General features: G+C 40.4%; 1 protein-coding gene and 1 pseudogene across 3 annotated transcripts in view; one reads left to right on the top strand and one right to left on the bottom strand.

Moving 5' to 3' along the window:
- SCFD1 (sec1 family domain containing 1) overlaps positions 1–4420 on the top strand; it is a 125043-nt gene extending 120623 nt beyond the window's left edge. For all 3 annotated transcript variants that reach the window (XM_070427379.1, XM_070427388.1, XM_070427397.1), the window contains one exon: positions 4190–4420. In XM_070427379.1, coding sequence (XP_070283480.1) covers positions 4190–4213 — 24 coding nt within the window. In that variant the 3' untranslated portion in view covers positions 4214–4420. The remainder of the gene's footprint in view (positions 1–4189) is intronic.
- LOC139018709 (small ribosomal subunit protein uS2 pseudogene) overlaps positions 1–17546 on the bottom strand; it is a 114518-nt pseudogene that overhangs the window by 69585 nt on the left and 27387 nt on the right.

A 17546-nucleotide genomic window follows, 5' to 3' on the forward strand; every position in this document is an offset into this window, starting at 1 on the left:
AACTATATCCTTTACTCATTTTTAGTACCTGTTTCTTTTCTAGCACAACTTTCTTACCCCATTATGTAGTTCTTGTATTTTTAACCTCAGTATAGTGTCCCAGTGGTATTATGAGAATTTCAAATATACAGAAAAGTTGGAGAATTTGCAGTGAGCACATGTATACTCCCCATTAACATTTTACCGTACTTTCTAAGATACCTACCTGTCTATCCATTGTTCATTCATGACCCCAACTTACTTTATTAATTTTAAAGTAAATTATAGATATCAGTATACTTCCCTCTTAACACATCTGTGTCAATACTATTACTTAGAGTTCATTGTCTGCTTAGGGTTTGGGTTTTTTTAAGCCTTTGGAGGTAAAATTTACAGCAGTGAAATACACAGATCTTAAGTGTACATCCCTGAGTTTTGTCAGATATGTTCACCTGAGTAACCCGAACCCCCAACAAGATACAGAACCATAACTCTAACTGGTTTGGCTCAGTGGATAGAGCATCGGCCTGCAGACTAAAGGGTCCCAGGTTCGATTCCGGTCAAGGGCATGTACCTTGATTGCAGGCACATCCCCAGTAGGAGGTGTGCAGGAGGCAGCTGATCGATGTTTCTGACTCTATCCCTCTCCCTCTCTGTGAAAAATCAATAAAATATATATTTTTTAAAAAGATAGAGAACCATCACACCACAAAGTTTCTTTATGGCCATTCCCAGTCAATTCTAGCCCCTCGTCAACCCCTGCCCAACTGCCTGCCTGATTGTCTTGATGTTTTTCTATTGTGGATTAGTTTTGCCCATTCTAGAATATCATGTAAACAGAATCTTTTTGCTTGGTTGGGTTAACTAGAGAATCCTCAAATTTGTTAATATTTTCTAATGAACCAGATGTTGTTTCTGTTAGTTTTCTAGTCATTGATTTCAAGGATTTTATTTTATTTTGATTACTTTGGATTTACTTTATCCTTCTTTTCTGAAGTTGGAATATTAAGTCAACTACTTTAGTTTTTCTTTTCTAAAGTAAGCATTTAAAAAGCTATAAAATAAAAACTTTTGCCAAACACTGCTTTAGCTGTGTTCCACAAATGTTGATATATCTTCATTATCATTGAATGATAATTGAAATATTTTTAATTTACCTGGTGGTTTATTCTTTATAATGTAGAGATCTATTGTTGTTTTCAAGTGTTTGTAGGTTTTTTAGATATATTATTCTTACTGAATTCTAATTTCATTCCCTGTGGTTAGAGAACATAAATTCTTTTTATGGCCCAACATATGGTCTATTTTGCTAGGCACTTCATGTGCACTTAATTGGGACATGCATTATACAGAAATTGAGGGAAGGGCTCTATAAATAGCAATTTGATCAAGGTAGTTGAAGGCATTACTTAGATTCTCTGTGTCCTTATTAATTTTTTTTGGTCTATTTCTATTAGGTACGAAAAGACTGATATTAAAATCAACTGTAATTATAGAATTATCTCTTTCAATTTCTGCTTTTGTCACTTTTAGCTCTGTTATTAGTAAACACACATATATGATTGTTGTATTTCCTAATAGCCTCTTTTGTTATTATGTAGTATTCTCCTACACATCTGGTAATACTTTGTCTTGAAGTCCACTTTATCTGATAACATAGCCACTCTAGCTTTCTCACGCTTATGGCTTACATGTTACAATTTTTCCATCTGTTTACTTTCAACTTACATATCTTATAGGTAGCATATAGTTGGATCTTTTGGGTTTTTTTTACAACCATTTTGACAATCTGCCTTTTTTAATAAATATTTTTTAAAATATATTTTTGTTGATTTCAGAAAGGAAGAGAGACAGAGAGATAGAAACATCAATGATGAGAGAGAATCATTGATTGGCTGCTTCCTGTACATCCCCTACTGGGGATCAAGTCTGCAACCTGGGCAATGTGCCCTGACTGGGAAGTGAACCATGACCTCAACCACTGAGCCACACCAGCTGGGCAATAATCTCTGCCTTTTAATTGGAGTCAGTTGATATCTAATCAATTATTTGATTGGATTTAGGGCTACCATTTTACTGTTTGCTTTCTACTAGTCTTCTGTTTGGTGTTCATCTGTTCCTCCTTCCCTGCCTTACTTTGAATTATTTGAACACTTTTTAGAGTTCTATTTTAATTCACCCACAGGTTTTTTTTAGCTATATCTCTGCATTATTAATTTAGTGGTTGCTGTGGAGATCATTATATATATATATATACATCTTTAACTGTTCATAGACTAGATTTAATATTGTGCCATTTGCATTAAATGCAGAAATCTTGAAACCATATAGACTTATTTCCTCAATATTTATGCTGTGATTGTCATATAATTTGTATCTACATATATCACTAGCATTGAATGATAGTGGACAGTGTTATCATTTGTACTTCAGATATAAAGAAGTCTTTTGCATTTGCACAGATATGATTTCCAGTGCTCTTCATCCCTTAGAATAATTCTAATTTTTATGTTGACTGAAAAACTTTTTCTAGCATTCAGTGTAGCTCAGGTATGCTAGCAGTGAATTCTCTTAATTTTCTTTCATATGAAAATTTCCTTATTTCACCTTCAATTAAATTATTGTTGGATATAGAATTCTGAACTGACAGTTTTTCAACACTTTAAAGATCATTCCATAATCTTCTGCCTTCCTTTATTTCTGATGGGAAGTCAGCAGTCATTCAGATTGCTGTAACTTTATATGTAATATATAATTTTTCTCTGGCTTTCAATATTTTATTATCTTTCGTTTTCAGAAATTTAGTTATGGTTTTTTGTGTGTATTATGTTTCAAGATCACTGAATTTTTTTAAACCTATAAATTTATACATTCGCAGGGGATTTTCAGCTGTTATTTCTTCAAATATTTTTATACCCAATTCTCTCTCTCCTCTCCTTTTGGGGCTCCATCTACATATATGTTCAACTTTTTATATTGTCTCACAGATCCCTGAGGACTCTGTTCATTAGAGTGTACAGTTTTAAGTTGCTCTGTCATCAGATTCACTAAGTCTATTTACTCTGTTATCCCCATTCTACTGTTGAATAATATATTTACCAGTTCTAGAATTTTTGGGGTTTTTTTTATATAGTTTGTATTTCTCTCCTAAGATTTTTTATCTTTTCATTGTTAGCATATTTTCTATAATTTTATTGAGGAAAGTTGTCACAGCTGCTTTTAAAACCTGGATTATCGTGCTGTCAGTCTCCATTGTCTTTCCTCCTAGAGAATGGATCATATTTTCCTGTTTCTTCATATATTGACTTAATTTTAGATTGTATCCTTAATATTGTTATTTTATTTTGGAAACTAAATTGTATTTCTCTAAAGAGTGTTGACTTGTGGTTTTAGCAGGTAATTACCTTGACTAGACTCAGATTTCATACTCTGTCTCTGAGACAGTTCTTAGTCTCCCTCATTCACAAGTGGTTCAAGGTTTTACCATAGATTTAGGAAGAGTCTAAACACAGGGTTTAGGACCGCATCACAGTGCTTCTCACCTTTCCAGGATTTCCCCCTCACTTTCCAGTGACTTTCGTTGCCCCAAACTCCTCTAGTCCTTCAGGCCAGAAACACTGCAGTTCTTCTATCAGAATTTCAGCTCCAGTATAGTACCAACTGTGGCCTCCTTGAAGCTAAGAATCACTGAAGCAGGGACTCAGCCAGTGCTATTACCTCCTTTCAGTTGTTCTCGTAGTTGGTTTTGTATTTTGCTTAAAGTTTATAGTTGCTATCTCTGAGAGAATTCATCCAATAAGAGATAACCCAGCCTTTCTAAATTAAAAGCCTTGTCCTTTTAATAACCTCCTAGAAATATAAAATTAATTAAAATAAGGGGAGAAGTGATCTGTCAGCAGTGAAGTCCCACATGACGTTTTTTCTTTATTTACATTTTCATATTGAGTTAAATATTAATTTTATCATTCTCAGGGTTTTTGTTTTTCATTGGTTAAATTTGCACCTATAAATGTTTTCCACATTTTTTGACATGACAGTGTTTATTGCTATTTAGTTTTCAAATATCTACACATCTTAAACATTTGAGTTAGTGGTGAAAATGTATTGTTATTCTAGAAATGCAATAAATGCAAATGTACATTTTAAGGTATTTAAAAATTTGAATGCATGTATCTTTTGTGATTAATAAAAAGCTATATTTATGTTGTAGCTGTCACAACTTGGACAGAAATAGCACAGAAGAACCTTAATATGAGACTCTACTGGACTTGGACAAATGTAAAAAGAAAAGTCAAAAGAGCCAGATGTTTTCTTCTCTATATCAGTGTCCTAACAGTGAAACTTAGAATTATTTGTTAATTTTTAAGGAAATTCTATACTTAATATAATGTGTACTGATTAAAAGAATAAAGCATTTCAGAAATAAATTTTTAACATTGTACATTCTCTCTCCTGTTATGTTTCCCAAATGAGAAAGTACTTGGAAGGAAAGAAACCTCTGTCTGAATATAATGTTGAAATATTGATATAATAACAAATATGTTATTGAAACTAGTGAAAGTTTAAGAATATAATATACAAATGTTACTCTATTGGTTCATGACTCTCCTACTTGCATGCATTTTTATTATGAAATCACTGTTTTGTGGTTTTTGGTTTCCCATGTTGCCCCTAGATTTTAAGTGGAGATTTTAAAACCACTTTAATGTCTCTTCTCCCTCTAGCACACCTATGTACATCTTATCACATAAAATCCCTCCTTTATATAATATCAGCAAACACTAACAATATCTAGAATGAACATATCTAAAACATTTATCCCATGGAGTTCTAAATCTTACATAAAAGTGAGTGTTAAATTTGGGTCCAACCTTCCTGGTATGCAGCACCAAGAAGGAATGTTGGTCAATCATATAACTCAAGGCAGCCATAAAATCAAGCCTATTGCTCCAAAGAGCTGTTCCTTTTATAAAGGCCAGGGACCTTTCCTCCTAATGAGCCTCATCAAGAGGAACCTGTAATTTACAGACAACATCCTAATAATACAAGACTCACAGACTATTTCTGCACCGCAGGCCCCATGAGTTAATGTCATCACACCAAAGCACAGGCCAGAATGGCTATCATCAATAGGTCAACAAACGTGTTAGCGAGGATGTGGAGAAAAGGGAATCCTTGTGCACTGCTGTGAGATTGTAAATTGGTGCAGTAAATAGTATGGAGGTTTCTTAAAAAATTAAAAATAGAACTAAGAGCAATTACCCAGCTATTTCACTTCCGGCTATTTATCCAAAGAAATCAAAAACACGAATTCACAAATTATATGCGGTGTCACTGCAGTGTCACTTAATAATAGCCAAGATGTAGAAGCAACCTAAGAGTCCATCAATAGACAGATAGATAAAGAAATGGTACATATATACAATGAAATATTACATAGCCATAAAAAAAAAGAGTAAAATCTTGCCATTTGCAACAAATTGACCTGGAGGGTATTATGCTAAGTGAAATAAGCCAGACAGAGAAAGACAAATACCATGTGATATTACTTATATGTAGAATCTAAAAAGCAAAACAAACTCATAGATACAGATAAACTGATGGTTGTCAGAGGGTGGTTGGGGAGATGAGTGAAAAGGGTGAAGGGATTAAGTTGTACAAATTGGCAGTTACAAAATAGTCATGGGGATGTAAAGTACAGCATAGGGAATCTACCCTAATAAAAGAGAAACATGGTAATTAGCGTACGACCGCTACCCTTCCCATTGGCTAATCAGCATATCCTTATGCAAATTAACTGTCAGCCAAGATGGCGGCCAGCAGCCAGGCAGCTGGAAGCGAACATGAGGCTTGCTTGCGCCAGGGACTGCAGACTCCAACGTTCCCCGCCTGACTTGCAGGCCTCTGAGTTGCAACTCTAAGCAACTATGTACTATGTTGCAAATAAGAAGCTGAAACCAGCTTTCAGCCTGCCAGGATCTCAGAGCTGAAGATATACATTGTTTCGATTATAGAACAGCAAACAAACCAGATACAAAGCCTCGGAGCTAAAGCCAGAGCTAAAGCTGGCCCAGAATAAAATAAAAAAAGAGAAAAAAAAGGAACGGTTGGGAGTTTCAGTCAGCCTGAAAGCAGCCCTCAGCCCCTCACCCAGACTGGCCAGGCACCCCAGTGAGGACCCCCACCCTGAAGGGTGTGTGACCAGCTGCAAACAGCCATCATCCCCTCATCCAGGCTGGCCAGGCACCCCAGTGGGGACCCCCACCCTGATCCAGGACACCCTTCAGGGCAAACCAGCCGGCCCCCAGGCCTCTATCCTATATAGTAAAAGGGTAATATGCCTCCCAGCACCGGGATCAGCGTGACAGGGGGCAGCGCCCAAACCCCCTGATCGCCCTGCAGCTCTGTGTGTGACAGGAGGCGGGGCCACAACCTCTCTATCCGCCCTGCTCTGTTCGTGACAGGGGAAGGCGCCCAACCCCCTGATGGGCCCTGCTCTGTGTGTGACAGGGTGCGGCGCCCCAACCCCCCTCCTCCCTATGGGCCCTGCTCTGTGTGTGACGGGGTAGAGCCATAACCTCCCCATCGGCCCTGCCCTGAGTGTGACGACAGTGGCGGCGCCCCAACCCCCTGATCGGCCCTGCTCTGTGGGTGATAGAGGGCGGCGCCCCAACCCCCTGATCGGCCCTGCTCTGTGTGTGACAGGGGGCGGTGCCCCAACTCCCCTATCGGCCCTACTCTGTGCGTGACAGCGGGGAGCTCCCCAACCCCCTGATGGGCCCTGCTCTGTGCATGAAGGGGAGAGCTCCTCAACCCCCTGATCGGCCCTGCTCTGTGCATGACAGGGGGCAGCGTCCCAACCCCCTGATTGGCCCTGCTCTGTGCGTGACAGGGGGTGGCGCTGCAACCTCCCCATCGACCCTGCCTTGAGTGTGACAGGGGGCGGTGCCCCAACCCCCCAATTGGCCCCACCCTGAGCGTGACTGAGGGTGGCATTGCAACCTCCTGATCCGCCCTGCTCTGTGCATGACGGGGCAGCGCCCCAACTCCCCAATCAGCCCTGCTCTGAGCCCGACCAGGGGCTGCACCTAGGGATTGGGCCTGCCCTCTGCCACCCAAGAGCAGGCCTAAGACAGCAGGTCGTTATCTCCTGAGGGGTCCCAGACTGCAAGAGGGCACAGGCCGAGCTGAGGGACCCCCCCACCCCCGAGTGCACAAATTTTTGTGCACCGGGCCTCTAGTATAGTCAATAATCCTATATAATAAGAGAAATATGCTAATTAGCCATTACGCCCTGAGACATAACAACCAAGTGCATCACAACCAGATCACAGATCAGCAGGAGGGTGGGCCAGCGAGGTACAAGCAGGCTGTGGAGAGCTACAGGAGGGGGCAGGGCAGCAAGCTATGAATGGGGGAGGAGGGGAGGCGAGGGGAGCTAAAGGAGGGCGGCAGCGACCTACTGGCTACATACGGGCTACAGGCGGCAGAGAGCTACAGGACGGGGCAGGGCAGCAATCAAGCGGGAGGCAGAGAGCTACAGGAGAGGGCAGGGCAACAAGCTATGAAGGAGTGAGCTACAGGAGGGCGGTGCAGTGGGTGGAGAGCTACAGGAGGGTGGCAGCGACCTACTGGCACATGGATTTGTGCACAGGGCTACTAGTATTGTAATAACTATGTAAGATGGTCAGACCGCAGATCCAAGCAACAGCAGCCCCCTGATCACCGCAGCCTCCTGATCACCACAGCCTCCTGATCACCACACCCTCTGTCTGTGGAACAGCAACTGTACGTGAAGCCTCCCCCCACCAGCCAGAAGAGCCAACACAGCTGTGAACAACACCCACCAGAGGAGCTGCTGCCAACTGGAAAGCAGCTACTACCACAACCGTCTGAGCAGCAACCACAACCCAAGGAGCCCCTGCCACCCAGGGAGCAGCCACTGAACATCTCAACATCTACATATGTCAGCGAGATCAAACATGGGTAGGCAAAGAAACCCCCAAAGGAAAGAAAAGGAGGACTCGCCAGAAAAGCAGCTAAGTGAGACAGAGATATGCAACATGACAGAAAAAGAATTCAGAATAAGGTTCCTAGAGTACATGCACCACATGTTCAAGAAGCAAGAAGAAACAGATGAAAAACTCAACTACTTATGCAAGAAGCTAGAAGAAACAGATGAAAAAATCAACAACTTAAGTAAGTCCCAAGAAGAAATGAAGAGTGACATAGCTTCAATAAAAAACTCCATTGAAAGTATCAACAGTAGACTGGGAGAAGCGGAGGACCGAATTAGTGAATTAGAAGACAAGGAAGCAAAACACACTCAAACTGTACGGCAAATGGAGAAAAAAATTAAAAGACAGGAGGAGAGCCTAAGGGAGCTTTGGGACAACATGAAACGAAACAACATACGAATAATAGGGGTGCCAGAACAACAGAAAGATGAACATGGATTAGAAAACCTATTCGAAGAAATAATATCAGAAAACTTCCCTGGGGTGGGGAAGAAAAAAGTCACACAAGCCCAGAGAGTCCCAAACAAGGTGAACCCGAAAAGACTCACACCAAGACACATCATAATTACCATGGCAAATGTTCAGGATAAAGAGAGAATCTTACAGCCTGCAAGAGAGAGACGGAAAGTAACATACAAGGGATCTCCCATTAGATTATCAAATGATTTCTCAACAGAAACACATCAGGCCAGAAAAGAATGGACGGAAATCTACAAAGTGATGCAAAGCAAAGGACTGAATCCAAGAATACTCTATCCAGCAAGGCTATCATTCAAAATTGAAGGGGAAATAAGAAGCTTCACAGACAAAAAAGGGCTAAGGGAGTTTATCACCACCAAGCCAGCCATGCAAGAAATGCTAAAGGGACTGGTGTAAAAAGAAGAAATATCAAGCTCAGAAAGAAAACAGCCACACACACACACAAAAAAAGAAATGGCTACAAACAAATACCTTTCAATAATAACTTTAAATGTAAATGGACTAAATGCTCCAACCAAAAGACATCGAGTGGCTGAATGGATAAAAAAACATGACCCATACATCTGCTGTCTACAAGAGACCCACCTCATTAGAAGGGACTCACACAGACTGAAAGTGAAGGGATGGAAAAATATCTTTCACGCAAATGGAAAGGAAAAGAAAGCTGGGGTAGCAATACTTATATCTGACAAAATACATCTCAAAGTGAAGGCCATAACCAGAGATAAGGAAGGCCACTTCATAATACTAAAGGGATCAATACAACAAGAAGATATAACCCTGGTAAACATATATGCACCCAATGCAGGAGCACCCACATACATAAGAAAACTTCTGGAAGATATCAGGGGAGAGATCGACAACAATACAATCATAGTAGGGGACTTTAATACACCACTGACATCACTGGATAAATCCGCTAGACAAAAACTCAGCAAAGAAACAGCAATCCTAAATGACTCACTAGATCAGATGGACTTAATTGACATCTTCAGAACACTTCACCCCACAGCTGCGGAATATACATTCCTCTCAGGTGCTCATGGGACATATTCAAAAATAGACCACATATTGGGTCACAAGCAAAGTCTCCACAAATTCAAGAAGATTGAAATCATAAAAAGCATCTTCTCAGACCACGATGGCATAATGTTAGAAATAAACTACAATAAAAACAACCCAAAATACTCAAACACTTGGAAGCTGAATAGCATGTTATTAAATATTGATTGGGTTACCGATGACATCAAAGAAGAAATTAAAAACATCCTGGACACTAATGACAATGAAAACACAACAATCCAAAACCTCTGGGACACAATGAAAGCAGTCCTGAGAGGGAAGTTTATAGCTCTACAGGCCTATCTCAAAAAACAAGAAAAAATGGTAGTCAATCATCTAACTCTACAACTCAAAGAATTAGAAAGAGAGCAACAAGAAAACCCCAGAGTGAGCAGAAGGAAGGAGATAATAAAGATTAGAGCAGAAATCAATGAAATAGAGACCAAAAAAACAATACAGAAAATCAATGAAACCAAGAGCTGGTTCTTTGAAAGGATAAACAAGATTGACAAACCCCTAGCCAGGCTCACCAAGAAGCAAAGAGAGAGGTCCCAAATAAACCAAATCAGAAATGATAGAGGCGAAATAACAACAGACCCCACAGAAATACAAATGATTGTTAAACAATACTACGAGCAACTCTACTCCAACAAACTGGACAACCTGGAGGAAATGGACAAATTCCTAGAAAAATACAACATTCCAAAACTCAATCAGGAAGAATCTAAAAACCTCAATAGGCCAATAACTATGGAAGAAATTGAAGCAGTCATCAGAAAGCTTCCAGCAAACAAAAGCCCAGGGCCAGACGGCTTCACAGGGGAGTTCTACCAAACATTCAAGGAAGAACTAAAACCTACCCTCCTCAGACTACTACAAAAAATTCAAGAGGAAGGAACGCTTCCAAGCTCATTCTATGAAGCCAGCATCACCCTAATACCAAAACCAGGTAAAGACATCACAATGAAAGAGAATTACAGGCCAATATCCCTCATGAACATAGATGCCAAAATCCTCAACAAAATCTTAGCAAATCGGATCCAGCAGTACATCAGAAGGATCATACACCATGACCAAGTAGGATTCATCCCAGAGATGCAAGGATGGTACAACACCCGTAAATCAATAAATGTGATACATCACATAAACAAATTGAAAAAAAAAAACCACACGGTCATATCAATTGATGCAGAAAAAGCATTCGACAAAATCCAACACCCATTTTTGATAAAAACTCTCAGAAAGGTGGGAATAGAAGGATCATACCTCAACATAATAAAAGCCATATATGACAGGCCCACAGCCAACATCATACTCAATGGTCAAAAACTAACACCATTTCCCCTAAGAACAGGAACAAGACAAGGATGCCCACTCTCACCACTCCTGTTCAACATAGTACTGGAAGTATTAGCCATTGCAATTAGGCAAGAAGAAGGAATAAAAGGCATCCAAATTGGAAAAGAGGAAGTAAAACTGTCCTTATTTGCAGATGACATGATATTATACATACAAAACCCTAGAGACTCCATCAAAAAGCTACTAGACTTAATACATGAATTTGGCAATGTAGCAGGATACAAAATTAACCCCAAGAAATCTGAGGCATTTCTATACACCAACAGTGAACTTTCAGAAAGGGAGATCAGAAAAACAATCCCATTTACCATCGCACCAAAAAAATTAAGATACCTAGGAATAAACTTAACTAAAGAGGTTAAAGACCTCTACTCAGAAAACTACAGGACGTTGAAAAAAGAGATAGAGGAAGACATAAACAGATGGAAGAACATACCATGTTCTTGGATTGGTAGAATCAACATCATTAAAATGTCCATACTACCCAAAGCAATCTATACATTCAACGCACTTCCCATTAAAATACCAATGGCCTTCTTCAAAGATCTAGAACGAACTCTCCAAAAATTCATCTGGAATAAAAAAAGACCCCGAATAGCTGCAACGATCCTGAGAAAGAACAAAGTAGGTGGGATCTCAATGCCAGATATCAAGCTGTATTACAAAGCCACTGTTCTCAAAACTGCCTGGTACTGGCACAAGAACAGACATATAGATCAGTGGAATAGAATAGAGAGTCCAGAAATTAGCCCGAACCAATATGCTCAATTAATTTTTGACAAAGGAGGCATGAACATACAATGGAGCCAAGATAGTCTCTTCAATAAATGGTGTTGGGAAAATTGGACAGACATATGCAAGAAAATGAAACTAGACCACCAACTTACACCATACACAAGAATAAACTCAAAATGGATAAAGGACTTAAACGTACGACAGGAAACCATAAAAATTCTAGAAGAATACAAAGGCAACAAAATCTCAGACATATGCCAAAACAATTTCTTCACTGATACAGCTCCTAGGGCAGTTGAAACTAAAGAGAAACTGAACAAATGGGACTACATCAAAATAAAAAGCTTCTGCACAGCAAAAGAAACCATCAACAAAACAACAAGAAAACCCACCTCTTGGGAAAACATATTTGCCAATGTCATATCTGATAAGGGCTTAATCTCCAAAATTTATAGGGAACTCATACAACTTAACAAAAAGAAGATAAACAATCCAATCAAAAAATGGGCAAAGGATCTAAATAGACACCTTTCAAAAGAGGACATTCAGAAAGCCAAGAGACATATGAAAACATGCTCAAAGTCACTAATCATCCGAGAGATGCAAATCAAAACAACAATGAGGTACCATCTCACACCTGTCAGAATGGCCATCATCAACAAATCAACAAACGACAAGTGCTGGAGAGGATGTGGAGAAAAAGGAACACTTGTGCACTGCTGGTGGGAATGCAGACTGGTGCAGCCACTATGGAAGGCAGTATGGAGGTTCCTCAAAAAATTGGAAATGGAACTCCCATTTGACCCTGTGATCCCACTTCTAGGAATATATCCCAAGAAACCAGAAACACCAATCAGAAAGGATATATGCACCCAGATGTTCATAGCAGCACAATTCACCATAGCTAAGATCTGGAAACAGCCTAAGTGCCCATCAGTAGATGAATGGATTAGAAAACTGTGGTACATCTACACGATGGAATACTATGCTGCCGTTAAAAAGAAGGAACTCCTACCATTTGCAACATCATGGATGGAACTGGAGAGCATTATGCTAAGTGAAACAAGCCAGTCAATGAAGGAAAAATACCACATGATCTCACTCATTCATGGATAATAAAGACCATTACAAACTTTTGAACAATAATAGATACAGAGGCAGAGCTGCCTCAAACTGATTGTCAAACTGCAGTGGGAAGGCCAGAGAGAGTTGGGGGGCAGGAGGGAGGGGAGTAAGAGATCAACTGAAGGACTTGTATGCATGCATATAAGCATAACTAATGGACATAAGACACTGGGGGGTAAGGGAGGGTAGGGGTTTGTCAAGGGCGGGGGGGGGGGGAAGGATACTTATGTAATACCCTTTGTAATACTTTAAGCGAAAAATTAAAAAAAAAAAATAACTATGTAAGATGGTACTAGCTTTATTGAGGTTATCACTTCATACGTTATATAAATGTCTAATTATTGTCTTGTACACCTGAAACTAATAATATTGTATGTGAACTGTAATTGGAAAAAAAATTTTAGCAAAATATTCTCATCAATGAAAATATAACTTTTTAAAGCTTCTCTTATGGTCACATAAAAGAAGGCCATTGCCAAGGTTATGAGATAGAAACCTTCCTGTGGAACCTATAAAGGTTTGGTCTTTTAAAAAAATATATCTGGGAAAACCTTGGCCTTTCTCAAACTGTACACAGCTTAGTCCCATCTCTCCTGGTGTCAGTTACTCAGCAGGCCATTCAGCATCTTGCCAGGGCCACAGTGTACTATCGGACTGGGCAGCTCAGCAGGGCTTACCAGCAAGGCCACACGTGGCTAATTCAGAAACCAGTTTTATCTGTCTCCCGGAGGACGATTCTCCTCAAAAGAGTTGATTACTGCCCTGGGAAAGCTCAGATCAGGGATAGAGATCGGTAGGAAAGGGAACTGCACTGCCAAGTGATTTACAAAGGTTACATCGCTTAATCCTCACAACACTGACAAGTAAGTAATACAGTTCCAATTTTATAGATGGAAACAAAACTCAGAAGGTGAAATACTCTGCTCAAAGTCACGGCACATGGTGGAGCCAAAGACAGCACACATCTGTCTGCTCCGAATCGGTCTTTCCACTGCGCGAGGCTTGGAGTCCTGCCAAGCCACTCCTCCCTGGTCAACCTCAGTCAGTCACTTTACCTCTTCTTTTTCTCCTGTGTGATGAGTTGTGCAGAGTAGGAGCATTCATCCTAGGGCCCTCAAGGCAGTGCAGCTCACCTGAGCCAGCCCACTCAGGATGGTCAACAAAACAAATACCTCACTAGTGAGCTCACACATGAACTGGCAGGCTTGGCCACCTGTCAGAGAGGATTTCAGCAGTTAGGCATAAACATGGGAAAGATCAGTTTGCTTGTCATAGATGGGGCTCTACAATGAAAGAAAAGCAAAATCAGAAAGAAAAGTTTGCCCTGAAATGAGAGCTTCCATTTCATCACCACCACCAGGTAATTGTGTACTGTGACCGATTGCAAGACACACTTACTAGTACATCCTAGTGTGATCAAAATTATGAATTTTTTACTTATACCCTTAAAATTTACAATCTTTAGGTAAAATTCCCAAGAAGTTGAAGCCCTGCCATTGCACCAGTTGACCTGGAGAGAGGTTTTCAGGCTATAGCACAGGCGGTTGTAGCCGAGCAGCCTCCCTGAGTTGCAGCAATAGAGTGGACATCTGGGAAAGTCAAGGCAGGCTGGACAGGGTCGAGTGCTGGAGAGGAGAGAGCTAGAGAGGAAGCAAGTTCTGGAGATCTGCAGATCAGATGGATGTGCTCAGTGCGTGTGTGTAAGGAGGCACGGGAAAGAACCTCAGAGGGTTATGGGGAGCAGGAGCAATCTTTGCTCACATGGGGCTAGAAATAGCCTGAGGAATTGGCAGAGTACTCACAGGGTGATGGGGGAAATGGCACTAAATGCTATTCTGGTGCCACCTAACAAACCTTAAATGCAAGAGCCAATAGAATCAAATTGCTTCCAAGTAAATCATGTGCAAGAAAGCTCAAGAATAGAGGAATACAAGATAAAAGTTAGTGTTTGCAATCCAACCACAACTTACCAGATAAGACACAGGAAAGTAAAGCTCAGGGAGAGGAAAATTCTCAATAGAAACAGATACAGAAATGCCACAGATGACAGAATTAATAGACAGAGACATTAAAACAATTATTGTAACTATATTCCCTATATTCGAGAAGGTAAAAGAAAGTTGGAACATTTATACTTAAAGTTGAACTTTAATTATAAAAACTGAGTTTTGCCAAAACCGGTTTGGCTCAGTGGATAGAGCGTCGGCCTGCGGACTGAAGGGTCCCGGGTTCGATTCCGGTCAAGGGCATGTACCTGGGTTGCGGGCACATCCCCAGTGGGAGATGTGCAGGAGGCAGCTGATCGATGTTTCTCTCTCATCGATGTTTCTAACTCTCTATCTCTCCCTTCCTCTCTGTAAAAAATCAATAAAATATATTTTAAAAAAATAAAATAAAAACTGAGTTTTTCAGTTTAGATTTAATAAACCAAAAGTAAACTTTTAAAACAAAAATAGCTCCTAAATATTTTTATGATCAAAAACTTACATTGATAGAATCAAGACATACCTGAAGATCCCCTTTTTTTTTTTTCAATTACCTGAGTCATTAAGTTCATTTTTTGGCTTAAGACAGTTTGAGAGGACTTTCTGCCATTTGGGGGTGGGGAGTCGTGAAATAGTTGCCAAAATTTGGACAATATCAGTCTGATTCAGAGAAAACACATTCTCTTTTAGAAAACTGCTAATGATTTTGATGTGAACATAGATTCAGAATTGAGAGAGAATAGATTCAGAGTTGAAATAGAATACAAGCCACAATTCAAGAATTCTTGACTTTTCTTATATTTACCAATTACTTAAACTAGGCCTACAACTATGAACCTCTGTGAGAATAAAACTGATTAAACCATTTTTATTTGTGTTGCTAAATATGTTTTGAATTGTTAATTCTGCGAGTAATTTTTTAAATTATTCAGTTTACACACAAAGGAATTTCTGACCATGTATCCTCCACTTAAAATCCTATATAATAATCCTATGTAATAAAAGGGTAATATGCAAATTGACCCTAACAGGGGAACAACTGGGAACGACTGGTCGCTATGACATGCACTAACCACCAGGGGGCAGATGCTCAACGCAGGAGCTGCCCCCTGGTGGTCAGTGCGCTCCCACAGTGGGAGCACTGCTCAGCCAGAAGCTGGCTCATGGCTGGCCAGTGCAGTGGCGGTGCCGGAAGCCTCTCCCGCCTCTGCTAGCAGTGTTAAGGATCTGACTAATGGCTTAGGTGAGAGGGTGCAGGCCTCAAATGCACAAATTTTCATGCAATGGGCCTTTAGTAAAACTTATTCTAAGTCTATAACAAAACTCACAGAAAACTGATTTATAAATATTCCAATTTATAAGTTAACATATATCAAGAATGAGCAATGATCAATTGCATGGGTCATACCTTATAAGAGGCAGAAGAGCAAAACAGAGAAAATGAATAATTAAAACTTTTTCTGACAAGGACTTCGTTAGGTGTTCTAAATGTTAGCTCATTTAATACTAATAACTCCAAGAAAATAGTCAATACAATTCCTGCTTTATAGATGAGGAGATAGGTCAAAGTTCAGCCACTATCCAAAGTCAGTAAGTAGTGGATTTTAAACTGGTCAAATCTGAGTGCAGAACTTTCTCTACTGGAAATGAGGAATTAGGGGATATTACAAATATTAGGAATTAGAGGCTAGAAAATGAGAAGATACTTAGATTCTCTAAGGATGCTAGAGTTACAAAGATGAAAAAGGTTTATAACTTACCTCATTTCCCAAAAGATTGATGATAGTATCTTCGCTGCTCCTCTAGCTAATGTATAAGGAGGTATGCCATTTTCAGAAATACAAGTTTATAAATCATAATGTAGGTTGTAAGAAAGTCACTCTGAAGTAAGCTAGTTCTTGCTGAGTTCAGTTAGCCTGGTACAGTACCCCTTTCCACATGAGAGTTCCTCAGCTCTACTTACCCAGGTAGCTACCTTTCTGTCCAAAGAGAAAGTCCTTTGCGGTATCTTTCCCAGATGTCAGTGCTTTTTAGGGTCACCTAGAAGCATACCTTTATTAAGTAAATTAGGAAACATCCACAGCATGGAACCCTGTGCATCTGCAGAAACTAATGAGGAGACTTGCTGTACTGTTATGGGAGGGTCTACAAGACCATAGAATATTGTTATATTAAAAAGGTGCAGAACACTGCATATAGTATGATCCTCTGTTAAAAAAAAAAAAAAAAAAGTTTACATATTTATTCATTACTAGAGGTCCAGTGCACGAAATTCTTGCACTCAGGGTGGGGGTCCCTCAGCCCGGCCTGCGCCCTCTTGCAGTCTGAGAGCCCTCAGGGGGATGTCCAACTGATGGCTTAGGCTCACTCTCTGTGGGGAGTGGGCCTAAGCTGGCAATCGGACATCCTTAGCGCTGCCACAGTGGCGGGAGAGGCTCTGCCACCACCGCTGCACTCGCCAGCCGTGAGCCCAGCTCAGGGCTTCTGGCTGAGCGGCACTCCCCCTATGGGAGCGCACTGAACACCAGGAGGCAGCTCCTGTGTTGAGCATCTGCCCCCTGATGGTCAGTGCGCATCATAGCGACTGGTCATTCCACCGTTCGGTCGATTTGCATATTAGCCTTTTATTATATAGGATATGTATACAGAGTATCTCAGGATACACAATAAGTTGGTAATATGGTTTGCTTCCTGGAAAGAGAACTGGGTGCCTGGGGTCCAGGAATGGGAGGGAGACCTAGGCTTTTCACTGTATGCCTCAGATATTTTGCATTTAGCACCACGTATATATGATCTAGTTCAT

The sequence above is a fragment of the Myotis yumanensis genome, unplaced genomic scaffold (assembly GCF_028538775.1).
Source record: "Myotis yumanensis isolate MYYU_CA2020_CCGP unplaced genomic scaffold, mMyoYum1.0.hap1 SCAF_1, whole genome shotgun sequence".
In the NCBI taxonomy this organism is placed as follows: Eukaryota; Metazoa; Chordata; class Mammalia; order Chiroptera; family Vespertilionidae; genus Myotis; species Myotis yumanensis.